This window comes from Canis lupus, chromosome 16, assembly GCF_011100685.1.
Source record: "Canis lupus familiaris isolate Mischka breed German Shepherd chromosome 16, alternate assembly UU_Cfam_GSD_1.0, whole genome shotgun sequence".
NCBI classification, from domain to species: domain Eukaryota; kingdom Metazoa; phylum Chordata; class Mammalia; order Carnivora; family Canidae; genus Canis; species Canis lupus.
The window spans coordinates 36,342,257-36,362,044 of NC_049237.1; the positions used below are offsets into that span (position 1 = coordinate 36,342,257).

The 19,788-nt window shown below is 41.8% G+C and overlaps 1 protein-coding gene across 1 annotated transcript in view; it reads right to left on the reverse strand.

The window, feature by feature from the left end:
* Positions 1-1,636: 1,636 nt before the first annotated feature.
* LOC119877064 (basic salivary proline-rich protein 1-like) overlaps positions 1,637-19,788 on the reverse strand; it is a 55,103-nt gene continuing 36,951 nt past the window's right edge. The window contains exon 2 of the mRNA XM_038559194.1: positions 1,637-2,023. Coding sequence (XP_038415122.1) covers positions 1,637-2,023 — 387 coding nt within the window. The remainder of the gene's footprint in view (positions 2,024-19,788) is intronic.

Below are 19,788 nucleotides of genomic sequence, written 5' to 3' on the forward strand. Positions count from 1 at the left end.
CATATCTTATGCGTGGTTTCAATATACACTGAATTCCATGAATGTAACTACAGTGTAAAAAGAGGGAAGATCATATGTATTTTGTTTGCTTTACCAAGAGTTGCTTGCTATCTCAGAAAATCCTATCACTGATTTGAAATCTTCTACTTGCTAATATGAAACACCTGCATTAGCTTTCATTTGTAGCTGTCACTTTTGTATGGGACTATTTCACTATGTCTTCTCCATTTGTGCCTTTGTATTATGTTGTTATTACTTTCCTTTTATTTCTTTTTTATTTTATTGTGTTTGTTTTTTAAAAATTATGTTATAGGTAAATGATATTAACTATGAATGCATTTTTTAAAAGATTTTATTTATTTAACAGAGAGAGAGAGAGCACAAGCAAGGGGAGCTGCAGGTGGAGGGAGAGGGAAAGGCAGGCTTCCCATGGAGCCAGGAGCCCAACACAGGGCTAGATCCCAGGACCCTGGAATCATGATCTGAGCTGAAGGCAGATGCTTAACCAACGGAACCACCCAGGAGCCCCTATGAATGTATTTTAGAAAAGGAGGTGTTATAAAATATTTGTTATAAACTAGTGAGTAATGGGTCTAATAGGGTTGAGAACTCTTCCTTTAGAAGGCTTGTTTTTTTAGGCTGGTTCCAGAGGAATCTTTAAAAAAAATTTTTTTTTAATGATAGTCACACACAGAGAGAGAGAGAGAGAGAGGCAGAGACATAGGCAGAGGGAGAAGCAGGCTCCCTGCACCAGGAGCCCGACGTGGGATTTGATCCCAGGTCTCCAGGATCGCGCCCTGGGCCAAAGGCAGGCGCTAAACCGCTGTGCCACCCAGGGATCCTGGTTCCCAAGGAATCTTGAACCTCCACTCTGTATTTACTATAAGAACTTAAGATAAACTTTAGGGTATAAAATGTCAAGTTGTTTTCCAAACTATCTGCTTGGAAATATCAAGTTTCAGAAAGTTTCAAAATAAAGAGAATATTATATAATTACATCATATACTACATGTTAAATATAACTATATATGCAATATACAGTATGCACTAGATGTGCATAATATGTATGTATGTTTATATATAAAATACCAAGAATAATGCATGCAATCATATAAATATGGGCTGAGGTGTAACACTTTCTCTTCGTGTAACTGTTTGAAATAAGCATTAACTCTGAATTCCAATAGTTCTAACCCAAAAGGAAGGACATCCTTTTAAATTTTTTCAGCTTACTTAACACAATGCATGCAGGTCTTGATCATGAAAACGTCTTTGCCATGCTGCCTTTTCTTCAGTGCCTGCCCACCAAGCCCTTCCTTCCCAACCAGATCCTAAAAGAGCGAGAGATCCACACCCATGACCTGCAGCGCCTGGCTTTCTTGGGAGGTTTCTTTTCCCAGCTCTGGTGGAAGCCGGGTCTTGTTTTGCTGCAGTTGCTATAGGAGCAGCCCGCGTTGCAGGGGGGACTCCATCACCAAAACAAATACACGCGAAAAGCTGAGAAGCAGACTTCGGCCTTCGAGACTTCAAGCACGGAGGAACGAAAACAATCTGTGCAATTCGAATAGAATAGATCCCAATGCCCCCGAGGGAAGTGGGTGTTTATTTTTAGGCTGTAAGCACCACCAGCCAGGCTTCACCCACCGCGGGCTGCGCGTCCGGAGCCGGGAGAGAGCGCGCCCGTGCGCCGCGGGGGTGTGGCCCGAGCCGGGCCGGAGGAGGGGAAGCGCGAACCAGCGGGGCGGGGGGGGGCGGTCAGCAGCCCCGCAGCCTCGTGGGAACCGGAGCGAGTCCGGCCTTCCGCGCTGCAGGCGAGCGGGTGGCGAGGCCGCGCGGGCCGAGGGGGCGCGGGGCCGGGGCGGCCGGGGGCGGGGGCGCAGGGCGGTCGGGAGCCGCTGAGCCGCGGACAGAAGGAACAGCCTCCCGCGCGCGCCCGGGAATCGTGGCTCCGAGCGTCACCGCGCTCGCTCGGCTTCAGGACGCTGCCTTTCAACCGTGCTCTTCCCGCCTTGTTATTAATACACTTTGGAAGACAGAATTAAGTTATTAAAATTAAGTTCTTGGGCAGCCCGGGTGGCGCAGCGGTTGAGCACCACCTTCGGCCCAGGGCGGGATCCTGGGGGCCCGGGATCGAGTCCCCCGTCGGGTTCCCTGCGTGGAGCCTGCTTCTCCCTCTGCCTGCGTCTCTGCCTCTCTCTCTTTCTGTGTGTCTCATGAATAAATAAATAGAATCTTTAAAAAAAAAAATAAGTTCTTAAACATCGTCGCTAGAGTTGTGCAGAAAAATAGAGCGAAAAAGTACAAAGAATTCCCAGGCGCTCCCGTTCCCTCCCAACCGTTTCCGTGTTACTAACATCTTGCAGCAGAGTAGTACATTTCTTACAATGGACCAATCAATATAGACACATTATTATTAACTGGAGTTCATAGTTTACATTAGGGTTCACTCCTTTGTTTTTTAAGATTTTATTTATTCATGAGAGACAGAGAGGTAGAGACACAGGCAGAGGGAGAAGCAGGCTCCGTGCAGGGAGCCCGACGCGGGACTCGACTCCCGGTCTCCAGGATCACACCCTGGCTGAAGGTGGCGCTAAACCGCTGAGCCACCCGGGCTGCCCCTTGCGTTCACTCCTTGTATTGTACAATTCCATGGGTTTTGACAAATGCATGTCATATATCGATCATTATATTCATACAGAATAGTCCCTCTGCCCAGACAATCCCCTGTGCTCCACCTCTTCATCCCTCTCTTCTTCTTCCCCCAACCGCGGCAACCATTGTTCTTTCTTATGTGGCCCTAGTTTTGCCTTTTCTGAAATGTTATGTAGTAGGAATTACATAGTAGGTAGCCTTTTCAGATTGGCTTCTTTCACTTAGCAAGATGCACTTAAATCTGCTCCATTTATCTTCATGACTTGATAGATCTTTTCTTTTTTTTTAATCACGGAATAATATTGGGGCACCTGGGTGGCCCAGTCTGCTAAGCGTCTGGCTTCGGCTCAGGTCATGATCCCAGGGTTCTGGAATCGAGCCTCTGGTTGGGCAACCGATTCAGTGGGGAATCTGCCTCTCTCTCTGGCCCTCCTCCTGTCTGCTGTCTCAAACAAATAATATCATAAAAAAAAAAAAGATTTATCCCTGAATAATATTCTATTGTATGGGTGTTCTACATTGTTTATCCATTCACCTATTGAAGGACATCTTGGTTGCTTCCAATTTTTGGCAGTTACTGGCTCTTTTTATGTAACTGTAGTTAAGAGATTACAAAATCAAAAGTAATCTTAATACCAGTGTTTATTAACCAAACATGATTATTAATAACTTTCAGCATCCAAACACGTTTGGGCACTCTGATGTTGCTTGCACATCGTTCTAACACCTCATCTGCACACTGTCCTTGTGCAGATAAAGTACACAGTGATATATCTTAACTATTATAAAAATGATACCCACTTCAGGTGAACATTTTCCAAACATGAAATATATAAAGTGAGAAGTAAAAACCCTACTTTCACACCAGTCCCCAATTCCATTCCCACTGTTCAGAGGTAACCCCTCTTAATATTTTTATATGTATCCTACTAGCCATTGACTTTTCATATACAAGCATGTGTGTATATTATCTTTTGGGGGTAGGGTAAGAAAATATGCCTTTTGGAATATATATGTGAAAATAATTTCTAAAGAAGGTGTCCTGCTTTTGCTTTAAGAAAGTGCATTTGAAAATGAAGCCAAATGAAACACTTATTTTAAATCCACTTTTTGTGGGGTGCCTGGGTCACTCAATCGGTTAAGCCTCTGCCGTAGGCTCAGGTCATTATCTCAAGGTTATGGGATTGAGCCCCATGTTGGACTCCCTGCTCAGTGAGGAGTCTGCTTGTCTCCTCTTCCGCTGCCCCACCCACCATTCATGCTCTATTTCAAATAAATAAATAATCTTTAAAAATGAATAAAAAGTAAATAAATAAGTAAATCCACTTTTTGGCATCTTCAACAAGAGAGAGGTTTTTGGTTTCTTCTCTCCAAAATGTTACCCTGTTCCCTGGCAAATGTGTAAGACATTGTATCATTCCTGAGCAGTACAAGAGTTTGGAAAGTGACTTCATCTGTCTAACCTCCAACTGAAAATTCTTAGATCAGCCATTATTTGTATTCTCTTATTCTCACTAGATTCTTGGTGATGACACTGCTACCCCGGGAAATGATTTGTCTCTTCCCTGGTAACCAAAGTTCTACTCAGCATTTCTCATATAGTTCTAGTAGAATAAGCCCTTGAGGTGGGGGAAGGTTTCCCTTCAATCTTCCTGAGTATTCATACACAAAAGTGTTTTTTTAAAAGCATAGCTTCCCTCAGACATCTGTCCTGCCAAGCACATCTGCAATTCTTTGGAAAATGAGAATAGGAAATAGTACAAGTCCCAAAAACTCTGTTACAGAAAATAATAACCATAGTAGAGGTTCAGAGTTAACCAAATATTCATAATTTCCATATAAAAAAGTCCTGGTCACAAAAACCCCTCCCTCTTGCCCTTGCCTTTGCAATGATCATTTACAATTGAAAAATCTTTTTATAGGATAAAATATTAGTGATTTTTACATTGGATCTTTGGGCCTCTCGGAAGATTTTTTTTCCCTTTTAGCAGTATCTTGATTACTCAGGTTTGAACATCGCTGTATTATTAGACTATGTTGGGAAAGGAGCCTTGTCTCAATGTGTGCTATAAGTGAATGAATGAGGACACCCTTTGGCGCTTGGGTTGGTTCCATGGACAGACCTCTTTCACAGAGAGGGATTTACTCTTTTTAAGTTTAGTATATGAGCAAAGCCATAGGTCAGTGAGAGAGTGCTTTATATAAGAAATTCCTCCCTGGGAATTTCACTCAGTTCTTTTTCTATCTAGTCTATTTCAGTAGGCTTTTGAGTATCAACCAAATAGAAAAGTAGAAACAAGACTGGAAAGAAGTAAAAAAATGGGCATCAAGAAATACAAACTATCCAGGAATTTAACAGTAAGAGACAAATAATGGGTTTCATCTGATGCATAGGGAATATTAATATTTCGCTTATCTAAATTATACAGATAAATGTGTGTAAATAGGAAAGATTAGGAGTAATCTATTTTTCGAAGTTATGTGGCACTGTTACTAGCAAAAATGGTCACATTTATTCTATTTCTGACCAGTAAATATGTCATGTAAGGAAACTAGAGTGGGAGAAAATACTGAGATGATTTATCTTCTATTGGTAAAATCCCTAAATCCACATGTACCACAAAGATTAAGGCATATGGAAGTGGTGGGTGATAGAGGAGTAAAGCCAACCCAACACAGAATCACATGGTCTTCTTAGGGTCCTAAGTCCCTAAAATCAGGTAGGTTAAAGGGTACCATTTCCTGGGGACAAGTCTTCCTTAGAGAAGTTGCTGAATACCACGAATCACTTGGCTAAATACTGTATCACTATTTAGATTATGCTTTGAAATAATAATTAAACAACTTAGTCACTGAATAGCTTTTTTATAAGTATGTGCAGGCTATTCACTAGTATAGAAGACATTCTCCAGCCTTAAGAGTCCATGATACTCTTGAGTTTTCCCACAATTCCACCTATTTGGTTGTCCAAAGAGAACAACCAGCCGACTGCTTTGACAGCTCACTAGCTCACTAGCTCAGGGTAACACAGCAATTCAGGCTAACAAGCATGAGTGACCTAAAGATTTATTGCTACTTCTTTGTTTGAAGTATGTTCAGATTCAAGAACTCTAGCACTCCTGATTTCACACAAGGTCACATAAGTAAAATCAAACTCCTCCCTGTAGTTAAACAGATCTGGAGGCTGCTACACCCAAATGCATGTTAATTTTTTTTGTGTCCATCGGAAGGACACAGACCAGTAGGTAGAGAAAATTTCTAGGTTTTTTTTTTTTTTTTTTTTTTATGATAATCACACAGAGAGAGAGAGAGAGGCAGAGACACAGGCAGAGGGAGAAGCAGGCTCCATGCACCGGGAGCCTGACGTGGGATTCGATCCCGGGTCTCCAGGATCGCGCCCTGGGCCAAAGGCAGGCGCTAAACCACTGCGCCACCCAGGGATCCCGAAAATTTCTAGTTTTGTTTTATTTTTAAATTTTATTTTTCCTAGGCTTTTCTTTTTTTTCTTGGTCAGGAGAGAAAATTGGTTAAAAAGCAGTTTTGCTTTGAGTTTTTTTCTTTTGCATCTGTCAAGTACACTTTGCAGTCTTTGTTATGACAATAAGCTATTCTTCATAAAAGTCATTTGTATTTTTGGTGTAGCTCTTTATTTATTTATTTATTTATTTATTTTAATATTTAACATTCAATTGAACATTAGAGATGTGACACATACCATCCTAATTAAATTCAGATATCATTTGATTATCCTATTTCAACCGCTTAATTATTTTATTGAACAGTTTACAGACCCATTTGTTCACTTTAATATTCTATATACTAATCTGATAATTTTCCTTTCAATTTGGCTAATAATGCAGGAGGGGGCTAGATATTTACAGAAAATATTTCAAGTAATTGGGAACAATTGGTGCTTTCACATTTGCACACTTTCCATTTGCAGAGAGGGTAATAAAACCCTAAGTAATTACAGTCAAAGAGCCCTCCAGCTGTGCCATTCTGAGCATATAAATCACATATTGTCAATATTCCATCAGTCAGGGGGGCCAAACAGCAGTCATATATTTATGAATTCTGCATAACTATTAATAGAATATGAACAAACAAATCTGAAAGGTTCTATCTAGAATGGGGCCTATTTTCATAAAAGGAAAGGAGAATTCCTATTTGAGATATAATGAGTTTATTTCTTGCCATCCAGTCTGTTGATAATAGAGAGATTGTCTGTTGTAGAAGAGAGATTGATTTCTGTTTCCTTTTGATTGGGTAGGAAGACACTACGCCCCACCCCAGGCCTCCTCCATGCTGCCCATACCATATTTTCTTCTGCGGCATAAGGAAGAGGGTCCATGGTTTATTCTTGGCAGAATCAGAGCCTGTGTCGAGTCATCAGGGCACAGGCAAAGCAAGAGAATAGATCACCCACTACCAGGCTAGGGGCCTTTAGTCAGGCTAGCTTTCATTTCCTCAACTGTAAATTAAGATATATGCCAGAAGAGGGTGCCTGGGTGGCTCAGTTGATTAAGCATCTGCCCTCAGCTCAGGTCATGATCTCAGAGTCTTGGGATAGAGCCCCACGTTGGGCTTCCTGCTCAGCGGGGAGCCTGCTTCTCCCACTCCTCATGCTCTCTCTGACTCTCAAATAAATAATTATTTTTTAAAATGAGATACATGCGAGAAGAAAAGAAAAAAAATACATTTCAGTAATGTGAGTGTCCACAGGTATGATAGGTCTATGGCTGCAAGCAAGTTCTTGTTGGTATTAGTGTCTGAACTCTGTTAACTTGTTAGTTCCAACCTGCATAGCTGTGAGCCTAAGTCTCCACATCTAAAATTCTCCGAATTGTCGACAGATGAACAGATAAAATGTGGCATATACATATAGACGGAACATTATTCAGCTTTAAAACAGGAGGAAATTCTGACACATGCTGTAACATGGATGAACCTTCAAGATGTTAGGCTAAGTGAAATAAGCCAAACGTAGAAAGACAAATACTGTCTAATCCCACTTAGATGAGGCACCTAAAGTAGTCAAATCCCTAGAGGCAGAAAGTAGGGTACAGGTTACCAAGGACTGACTGGGGGAAGGGAGGAATGGGGAGGTAGTGTCCAATGGTTTTGATGAGAACAGAGTTTCAATTCAGAGTGATGAAAAAGTTCTGGAGGTGATGGTTGTTCCATAGTGTAAACATACTTAGTGCCACTGAAGTGAATACTTAAAAATGATAAAAATGTTAAATTTCATATGATGTATGTTTTACTACAGTAAAAAAAAAAACAGCTGGCATTGAAAAAAATTTAAAAATGGTTCTGTTAGTTGTTCCTAAGATGCCCCGGCATTGTCTCACATTTACTCAGAAGCAAATTGGGTCTTGTTCACCATTTTGGTTTTCTTCTATACGTCCTCTGCCCAGATGTTTTCAAGGGAGGGTCACTAATTCACTGCCACTGCTACCAGTGTCTCCCACCAAAAAAAAAAAAGAAGCCACTTCCCTTCCCGCTGAATTCCCTACACTACACATCCCCTCATGGTTCCCATTTTCCAATCCTCCCTGCTCCCTGTTCCACAGCTGAGCTGTGTTCCACAGAAAAATGGAGAGAGCACCCCCTCTCCCTGGTGCTCTGAGCTACATCCTGGGCCTCAAAACAAAACTCATGTGCCTTGAGGCTCCCAGCCCATTCTAGAACAGCTTCTGCCTCTAATCCAATTAACCACAGGGGTTCAAAACTGGCCCAAGAACAGGCAAGAGAACCATACCAGGCCAGCCCCCTCTATCGTCTTAACTTCTCCCCCAGGCTTCAGCACAAAAAACACTGCCTAGGGGATCCCTGGGTGGCTCAGCAGTTTAGTGCCTGCCTTTGGCCCAGGGCGCAATCCTGGAGTCCCGGGATCGAGTCCCATGTCAGGCTCCCGGGCATGGAGCCTGCTTCTCCCTCCTCCTGTGTCTCTGCCTCTCTCTCTCTATCATAAAAAAAAAAAAAAAAATGCTGCCTAAACTACTTATGTTATCTAAAACTTGAGAAGCAAACATCGCAGTTTACTTGAACAGCAACCCAGAGTGAGGAAGGAGATGGTGAGGTTCTCCTCCAAAATCTTGCTTGGACTCAGCCAGAATGACCTGGTTGCAATTCTAAACCTGGGGTTTTTCCAGGGAACTGTGGCTCTCAATAGGCATTCATAGTATTTTTTCTATCTCTTCTACAAAGAACTGGTTGATCTGATGACTGTTAGTGATTAATACTTCTCAGAGTCATCCAGAACAATTTGTCAGAATGTGACAGACATCCCGGCAGTCAGGGAGTCAGCATGGGGTGATGGGCTGCAAAGGAGCAGAACGTGGGAGGGATTGGGAACTCACAGAACAGCTGCAGAAGGTACAAATGCTTCCTCTACATCCCTCAGGGTTGGGTATATATATATATATATATATATATATATATAGAGAGAGAGAGAGAGAGAGAGAGAGAGAAAGAGAAAGAGAAAGAGAGACAGAGAGATAGAGTGTAAGGGAGATCTATACTGAGATGAATTGTGTCCTCCAAAAGGATATGCTCAAGATCTAACCCCTGGTATGTGTAAATGTGATCTTATTTGGAAAATAGGGTCTTTGCAGATGGAATCAAGTTAAGATGAGGCCAAACTGGATTCAGGGTGGGCCCGAAATCCAAGAACTGGTATCTTTATAAAGAAAGGAGAAGGAAATATGGATATAGGGACATAGACACACGGAGTAGAAGGCCATGTGATGACAGGCAGAATTTGGAGTGATACAGCTATAAGCCAAGGAACACCAAGGATGGCTGGCAGATACCAGAAGCTAGGAGAAAGGCCTGGAGCATATTCTCCTCAGAGTCCCCAGAAAGAACCATCTCTGCCAAGACTTTGATTTCATACTTCCATCCTCTTGAATTATAGAACACATTTTTATTGTTCTAAGCTCCCCCAGTTTATAATAATCTTGTTATGGAAGTCTTAGGAAACTAGTAAGACCCATGGGAGAAGGTTTTCTCAGAGCAAGTTTGTAGAGAAGGTTTTATGTCAGGTTGCTATTATCTCATGAACAATGTGAGTTTAGTAACTAATGAGGTTTTCTTTTCTGCTTGGGCCACCAGAAAGTTCTGCATAGACTTCATGACCCAACTATAGGCCATTATGGAATAAATTCATACATGATCATCTCTTCTCTTCCTCTGGTTCTAAAATCTCACTGTACGGATCCACCATTCCAGAGTCAAACCCTGGTCCCTGTCAACAGGGCCTGAGGAACGAAAATCCCTCTGTGAACCCAGAAAGGACCTCAAACTAGTCTTGTAGGGACAAGACAGAGATAAGCCTCTTCAATGTAATTTTCCCCTCTGTCCCCAAAAAAATCATAATCCTTATTGCATTCCTTTCACCTGCCCTCTCCTCACAGTATGTGAGGACTTCACTAAAACATCCTCCATCTCTTGCCGGACCCTTGGCTGTACTTGGTCTTGCATTGAGCTTTGGGCCTTGCCTCCTAAATGCCCTAACCCGTCTTCTATCTTCTAGAATCAAGGTCTTCAAACTCCAAAGGGTGGTAGTTCAGATGGAGTCTCACATGGAGGTCAAACCAGACATCTATGGAGGCTGCTTGATAGCTTGGCATGAGAGGAACCCTGATCACCACCACATCCAATGCCCTTGAGCAGCAGGAAGTAGCTAAGATCAGTCAAAGCCTTTTTTCCCTAACAGCAGTCAGGGTTGCCTCTTCAGAGAAGGGAATGATGAATCATGGTTAGAAGGCAGGCAGGCACTGACAAGTGGCCCCCCACCCTCAGAGGAAACCTCCCTGAAAAGGATTTTATACCACCCTGGAAGGAGCCCTCCACCCTTTCCCATGTGATAGATAGGTGATGAAAACCTGATTGAATGACAGGCACAAAGAGGATTAACCAGATTAAAACAGCCCATAAAAACCCATAGACTTGGAAACTCTGGTGGTAATCCTCTCGGATCCCCTCCTTCCTCAGGAACTTTCTAGTATCATTTTGCTATCGCTCAATAAACCTTGCTTTGCAGCCCCTCAAAAATAAAAAAGAAAAAAAAGAAGGAATTTAAATAAATAATAAAATCCCAGTGTATTTTTCTATGTTATGTTACTCACTTATTTGGTACAAAGTCTTTCTTATCTTTTGGACTAAGGGGAGAAAAAAAAGTAGGAACAGGATAAACCTGTCTTTCTCCCCACATCCCCAGGGAAGAGAGTTTACTATTATTAGCTCAGATGATTAGGTCTGAAAGAAGCTAGACTACTTTTTGAACTGAAACGACCTTCTCATTTCAGAGTTCAGAGTTCAACCTTCTTATTTCAGACCTGAGAAAATGGAAGCGTAAGGTTATATGATTAGATACTAGTAGACGTTACCATCTGGGTCTTCGATTATTCAAAACACTTTTGCCAGTTGGGTGTCAAGTGTCCAATAGGGAGACAATAGTAACTGGAATTTCGTACAGTGTTACAGACTAATGATGCCAATTGAAATTATTTATGTGGTTGAAGATTAATAAGAAACATTTTATCCTTTAGTAAAATCAAGTGGCTACTCACCTGCATTTTTACTGTCAGATCCCCAAAGGGAAAAAAAAAAGATCTCTGAGTTATTCTACTTTTCGTTAATTACAACAACAACAATAACAACAACAACAACAACAAACTTCTAGCAGAAGACCTGTTTCTAGCAATGGAGGACTGGATTATTTGGATCACCTTAAAACAATTGGAAAGTTGAAAATTGACAAGAGTGACTGGCTAGTTTTATAAAAGGTTGTTTTCAGAATAATTTATAAAATGGGAGAGGAGAAAGGGGAAGGAGGGACCATCAAAGCTGCATATGCCTTGAGGGTACTGAAGGCAACAACCAGTTGGGTAAATCGGTTTGCCCTGTGGTGTAAGGAGGACAGAGTAGTCCAAGTTCAGCATGGTGGGTAGTTCTAGATGCAACTCCATCTTGGCATTGTGAATTCGAGCCTCATATTGGGTGTAGAGATTGCTCTAAAAATAATCTTTTAAAAAAAAGAGTTAAAAAGAATTAAACATGCTCTTCTACCTCACAACCACAAGAGATTAGAAAATGTTACCTTGGAGCTGCAGAAGGGAGAAAAAAAGGAAAAGGAAAGATTGATCCCATGGAAAATGGGCCACAGATCAGGCCTCACATGCACATTCATTCTGGGCACATATAGTCTAAGGGAGCCACACACCTTAAATGTGATTTGAGGTGGTTCCCAAGTAGTAGCTGGTGAGGAGAACAAAGGAAAATAAATGTAGATAAAACTAAATATCCTTACAGTGTGCAGCCCAAAGCTAAGTACTTGAAACAGGCAGAGGGACCTACATCAAGGAACTCAACTGCCTTGGTGCTAATACTTTGCTAGAGGCAAAAAGCAACCTTAGCTTAACATTAGCTGGACCTTTAGGGTCTGTACATCTTCTTGAACATACAAAAATGCCTTTGGAAACTTCCTTCATCTCAACCCCCCAAGATATATGTTAGCAATCATCCTTCAAACATTTGCTCCACTGATATATATCTGAAAGGTGTCATGACTAAGGTTTTACTAGACAGTAGTAAATAACCTCATTTTAATGACAGCTAACCCCTCAAGGTTCTGGAAGGCTTGCTTCCAAATTCCTTAGAGATTTATGCTATCCCTAACCCCTACTAACTAAAAAGTATACAATCAGCCACTCCTCACAATCCTAGTGCAGCTTTCTTCCCAAAGGGTCCTGTCCCCACACTTTAATAAAATCACCCTTTTAGCACCGAAGACATCTCAAGAGTTCTTTCTCACCGTTTGCACCCAGACCTCACATCACCCCAACATCACATGGGTAGTGTTTCTGAGACTCTCATGGCAGCTGAAGCAAAGCCTCACAGGCAGAGATACAGTCAGCCTAGGCCTTAGCAAAACCTCCCAAGCAGTTGTCAAGGCCAATGGCAAAAATGAAATTTACAGGTAACCAGGTGTACAAGAGAGCAAGACCACATGAGAAACAACAGTAGAGAAAGACTGCACAGACTTCAGGCATCAGAATTCTCAGATTCGTTATAAAACTGCTTCACTTATCCAGTTTAAATACATAAGTAACAAAATTGAAAATATTTGCAGGAGACTATAAAAATAACATGCATTGGTTAAGGAACCAACGAACATATATGTATTGTAAAAATCTCTATGTTTATTATAAACCATATTCATAAATATCTGAATGAACATCTTTGACAGTAGATTGGATACAACAGAAGATTAGTGAACTGAAAGGAGCTCAGGATATATTATCAACAATTTAGAATAGGGAATAAAAAATATGGACAACACACAGCAGAGGGAAGAGACCTGGAAGAGACAGAGAGAAGATGTAACACATCACATTTGAAAATTGTATGTCTTGCAACACCTGTGTCACTCAATTGGTTAAACCTCCAACTCTTGATCTCACCTTAGGTCTTCATCTCAGGGTTGTTAGTTCAAGCCCTGAGAGTAGAGCCTACTTAAAAAAAATAAAAAAAAAAATAAATGTCTTCTCTTTCCTAAAGATGGCCCTGAAAGCAAAGGAAGTCCCTGACAAAGAACCCAGAGCAAAAGTCTCAAAGACCAAGAAAGTGGTCCTGGAAGATATCCATAGTCACACACACACACTAAAAGATCCACATGTCATCTACCCTCTAAGAGCTCAAGACTCCGTCTGCGAAGGGAGCCCAAATATCCTCAAAAGAGCACCCCCAGGAGAAACAAGCTTGGCCGTTATGCCATCAAGTTCCCCCTGACTATGGAGTCAGCCATGAAGAAAATGGAAGACAACACACTTGTGTTCATTGTGCATCTCAAGCTTAACAAGCACCAGATCAAACAGGCTGTGAGGGAGCTCAGTGACGTGGACTTGGCCAAAGTCAACAGCCAGATCAGGCCCCATGGAGAGAGGTCATATGTTGGATTGTTTCCTGACTATGATGCTTTGGATGTTGCCAACAAAATTGGGATCATCTAAACTTAGTCCAGCTGGCTATATCAAGATATAAATTTTTTCACCAAAAATAAATTGTCTTTTTAAAAAGACTTTTATTTATTTGAGGGAGAGAGAGCACAAAGGGAGAGGGAAAAGGAGAAGCAGACTCCCCACTGAGCGGAGAGCCCAACTCAGAGCTCCATCCCAGGATCCTGAGATCATTACCCTGGCTGAAGGCAGACGCTTAACCCACTGAGCCCCGAAGGTTCCCCTATATGTCTTTTTTTTTTTTTAAGATTTTATTTATTTATTCATGAGAGACACACAGAGAGAGGCAGAGACACAGGCAGAGGGAGAAGCAGGCTCCCTGGGGAGATCCTGATGCCAGACTCCATCCCAGGACCCTGGGATCTTGCCCTGAGCTGAAGGCATGCTCAACCGCTGAGCCACTCAGGTGCCCCACCCCTATATGTCTTTTAACAATAAAGATTCTTGGGGATCCTTGGGTGGCTCAGCGGTTTAACGCCTGCCTTCGGCTCAGGGTGTGACCCTAGGTCCCAGGATCGAGTCCTGCGTCGGGCTCCCTGCATGGAGCCTACTTCTCCCACTGCCTGTGTCTCTGCCTCTCTCTCTCTCTCTCTCTCTTTCTCTATCATGAATAAAAAACAAAAACATTTTTTTTTAAAATAAAGATTCTTAAAATAACCACAATGTCATTATTACACCTACAAATGTATAATAATCCCTTAATATTATCAAACATCTAGCTAACATACATTCAATCAAAATCCTAGAAGTTAAGGACAGAGAGAATTCAAAAGATGTGATATTTAAAGAAATAATGATTTAGACTTTTCCAGAGCTAATGAAAGACACTTTCCAGACTTACTAGTCCCATTAGTACCAAGAAGGATAATTTAAAAATCCATACACACAGCAGAGTGAAACTGAAGAAAACTAGAGACAAAGTGGTGGTTGGAGGAGAGAAGAATAGCCAGAGGAAAAGTCAGATTACCTTTGTAAGAAGTGCAATTGGACTTTGAGTTGAGTTCTGAGCAGCCAGTGTGGTAGCCAGAAACCAGTGGTATGATATTTTCAATATGCTAATAGGAAACAAATGCCAGCTGAAGATCTTATATCCATGACCTCCAAGATGCAGTCTGTACATGCATTTTGCAGTCCTAAAGTTTTGTATCTTATTTTACTTTTTTAAAGATTTTATTTAGGGAAGCCTAAAAATAGGCTTCCTGCAGGGAGCCTGATGCGAGAACTGACCCCAGGACCCCAGGATCATGACCCAAGCTAAAGGCAGATGCTCAACCACTGAGCCACCTAGGCGTCCCTCCACAAATATTTGTTTAGCCCTGCTTAGGTACCAGACACTATTAGGTACATCAGTGTATTAGGTTACATCAGTGAACAAAACAGATTAGGTTCCAACATTCAGGGAACTTATGTCCTAATAGGAATAAATAGTTCAAAGACATGCTTAGATGCTACTTCTAAGCCCTGCCTGCTTATACATTCCACCATCCTACCTGTATATACCTGTATATGGATGACCCTTAAACAACACAGGTTTGAACTGTGTATGTCCACTTACATATAGATTTTTTCGATAAATATAGTACATACTGTAAATGTATTTTCTCTTCCTTATGATTTTCTTAATAGTATTTCCTTTTCTGTAGCTTACTTTATTGTAAGAATACAGTATATCATACATCTAACAGATAGAGTATGTTTTAATTGACTATGTTATTGGTAAGGTTTTGGCCAATAGTAGGTTATTTGTAGTAAAGTTCTAGAAGAGTCAAAAATTACATGGGGATTTTTTTTTAAGATTTTATTTATTTGAGCGAGAGAGAGAGAGAGAGAGAGAGAGAGAAAGCATGAGCAGGGTTAGGGGCAGAAGGAGAAGCAGGCTCTCTGCTCAGCAGGAAGCCTGACACTGGGCTTGATCCCAGGACCCCAGGATCACGACCTGAGCCCAAGGCAGACGCTCAACCAACTGAGGCACCCAGGTGCCCCGCTATGGGGATTTTGACTGCATTGAGAGGCTCAGCACTGCTAAGCTCTGCATTGTTCGTCAGCTGTTCATCCCTCCACCCATCAGATTCTGGCATTTCCTGCCGCATGTTTTATGTTCAAATAATATTCAGCTTTTTGTGGTCCATTTAGTCATCATTTCCCCCCTGAAAGCCTTTATGAGCATCATCTTGGGCTAAGTGCCTTCTCTGTGCCTCGTGGCACCATATAATTCTGTTACAGCACTTTCTATATTTTATTAAAATTGTATGTATATGTGTCTCCTTCATGAGGTACAAGTACTTTGAGGAAGGAGATTTTGTCTTAGTCACGTTCATACTTCCAATGCTCAGTGCAAATGGAAGCAAAAAGGATGGCAGGCAGGGTTAAAAAGAAGGGGCTGTGATCTTGGTTTAAGGTATCTGGACTGATGGAACAAGTGGCACAGGAAGGCTTCCTTAATGTGGGACAGTAGAAATGTGAGAAGAAAGGCTGGTGCAAGAAGAAAAGAGTTTGTGGAACACCTGGGTGACTCAGTTGGTTAACCATCCGACTCTTGATTTTGGCTCAGGTCATGATCTCAGGTTGTGAGATGGAGCCCCGTGTGGGGCTCCGTGCTCAGCGTGGAGCCTGCTTAAGATTCTCTCTCTCTTTGCCTCTCTGTCCCCTCCCCCCAACTCATGCTCTCTCTCTCTCTCTCTCTCTCTAAAAAAAAGAAAAAAAAAAGAGTTTACTGGTGGTTAAGTTTGGCACTTGGGCAACATTGGTTTGCTTACGAATATGGATGTGACAAGGCCGTGACCTTTTATATTAACCAAGGAAGCTATTTTAGACAAAGGACAAAGGACAAAATCTGCAAAGGACAAAATCTAAGCACTTGATTGTTCCACTGACCCTTGTCATTTGACTCCCAGGTCTCTTGGTCCCTGTGAAAACTGTGGGAATAGGGAACATGGATGCTTTGATCTGGTCATAGAGAACTATAAGCCCCCTGCAAGCAAGGATGAGATGCTCCCGTCCAAATTTACATTTTTTTTTCTTACCTTGTGCTATTCTTTAAACTATCTGGCTGCTGGGTTCTTAGGAAGTAATTAGGAAACATTAAGTAATTAACCAGGAGCGGCAGAAAGCCAGTGATGATTATCCCTAATCCCTAAATGGAGAGAAAATTGCAGTAAAAAAAAAAGTAAAAGACTTATTTTAGTCATGAATGAATGAAGAAAATAGGCAGAGCACCTAACCATAATTGCTAGTTAAGTTATTAACCAAAAAAGACTCTGCTTAGTCTAGATAACACTGAATACCAGAAATAGGAACACTTGGGTGGTTCAGTGGTTGTGCGTCTGCCTTTGGCTCAGGTCATGATCCTGGGGTCCCGGGATCGAGTCCTGCATTAGGTTCCCCACAGAGAGCCTAATTCTCCCTATGTCTCTACCACTCTCTCCATGTCTCTCATGAATAAATAAATAAAATCTTTTTTTTTTTAAAGAATACCAGAAATAAACTGAATCAAATAAGCAATAACAACACAACCAGAAAGCCACAGTGCCACCATGAGATGGGGAGCAAGGCAACATCTCTATCAGCTACCATGTTCTAAGTAGTAATAGAAAAACCCAATCTAAACGTTTTGACCAACAAAAAGGATTTCTGGGATAAGATTTAGAGGTAAGGAAGTAAACCAATCAGGGAAGGTCAACGCTACCATTGATAACTTAAAAATTCTGGTGACTTAGTATAAATTTGTATCTCCATGCAGTTGCTCAGTCCAATGTTCCTCAGCAAGCAACCATGCTGGGAAGCTATCCTGCAAGTGCTTACTCAGGCTCCTTCCATTGTGGTTCTCCATTCAGTGAGAACATTGGAAAAGCAAATGGACCCCCACCCATGAGGGGTCAGGGCTGAAAGGGGAGGTGTCAATTTGGCTACCTTCCATTGGCTAGAACTCAGTCATGTGGCCACACCTGACTGTAAGGGAGCCAGGAAATGTTAGTTGAGCCATAGGTCCTGAAAAATGGTAAATGTTTAACTAGTTTTTGCCAGCTGCAATGGGAGCTGAGTGTTCTCTAGCTTGTATTCAATGAGATAGAAAACCTCAGCCCATAGCTTACAGGAAGAGACTGAGGTTCACCTTTAAGGGATTGCTGAGTCTCAGGTACATCCCTGAACAGATGAACTGATCAAAGGTTTGCCATGGGCTGGTGGTGCACCTCTTGAGCTGCAGGTGGGGTCTGCTTTCCTGAAACTTTAGGACTTCATAGGAAAGAGGTAAATATCAGAAAGGGAGTATAAGTCGTATTAGGAAAAGAGAATAAATCGGTGGTTCTATCTACGTCCACCAAGGGTCCTAGCTCCAGAGAAACCGGGAATATCAAAAAGAGATGCCCAGGTAGCTCAAGGATCTAGAGAAAGCTATGGGAGAGATGTGTGACCCAGTATGAAACCTGTGCTTGACAGCCACGTGGGCACCATAATGGAAGCGAGAACCTTCTCTCAGCAAACCTGTGTAAAGCCGAGAGAGTAGAAAGGAGCAATAGGAACTGTCCTTTAGCTGAGTGCTTGTCTTTGGATCCCTTAGAGTCTCCAAGCCTGGGGATATGACTGAATCCATAGGGAAGAGCAGTCCCAGTTTGTGATAGAAGATCATATGGCTGGAAATCAGAGAAATTGATAGTGGAAAATATTCCACTGTCCTCATGAATCACATAGGGATTTATTCAAGGAAATGGGCATACAAACTTTCTGCATTAAAAAGACTAAAATTCTATGCATTATTTGGGAATGATAGATTTTAAACCCATTGCTTCAGTCTCATTATTTCCAGAGAGTATCTCTAAAAACAAATGAACTGATGATGCCTTTTGAACCAGCTAGAGTCAAATATTCTATCACATAAGACTACAAACAGAACCTTATTTCTAGAGCCCCATGCTCCTTGACCTTGTGAAATTCTTAATTCACTTTTAAAATTCTTTGTTTTCCCAATTCATAACAGCCTAATGTGCTCAAGACCCTCAGATTGCCATTGTCTTTCAAGTTTTAGGTTTGGGACTTTGCTGTCTTTAATCCAGAGAATGAATGTCCAGGAACCCCCCCCCCCCCCATAAAGTTAAAAGGGGTTTGAAACCCAGAGCATATATATTCCTGAAACAACAACCTGCGTCCTGGCCCAACCTGTTCAGTGAGGTCTACCCTCCTTCTCTAAGAGCTGGGCTGGGTGTTGACAGCCAGGGGAAGTAGGAACAGGAAGGCCACACGGGGGGGATCCCTGGGTGGCTCAGTGGTTTAGCACCTGCCTTTGGCCCTGGCCCTGATCCTGGAGACCCAGGATCGAGTCTCGCATTGGGCTCCCTAAATGGAGCCTGCTTCTCCCTCTGCCTGTGTCTCTGCCCCTCTCTCTCTCTCTCTGTGTGTCTCTCATGAATAAATAAATAAAATCTTAAAAAAAAAAAAAAAAAAGGAAGGCTACACAGGAGGACAGCGGAGGAACAGAAGAATGGGACATTGTTCTCTCTGTCACAACGCCAACCAGGGGCCAGCTTCAAAGTAGAATTCACCATTTTTTTTAACCCTGTCAAACTTGGGTTTGAGACAGGTTTTGAGACCTGTTCTGAGACAACACCACTCAGAACAATTTAGGGCTTATCACACACTAGGCTCTGTCATGCAAAGCATCCCCCAGTGAGAGGATCAAAGTGTGGAAGTCATTTAAGTATCATTCAGTAAGTATATGATGAATATTGGGACAACCACAAAATTACAAGGTGAACTAAAATCCTATGTATTGGCAGGGAAGGGTACCCAAGATACCTAGTTGAGTGGAAACAAGTTTACACAACAGTATGTATATTTACAGTCCTTGTTTTGATTGTTTTTAAAATATAAAATAATGACCCAAGTTGGGATTTACAGTGAAGCTAACAAAGATTATGGCTCAGGGGCTCTTGCTTACATGGATCCCTTTCAAGACCCTGAAATTAATATTGTATTTTTTTGTAGAGTATCTCCAAAACAGCATAAGTGTGAGGTATAAAACCTGAATCATTCATTCTCTGATATTTATATGTGACAAACATTATGACCAACCATGGTCATCTGGGGCTGTTGGAGTGTGGAAACTGTATACTTTTCT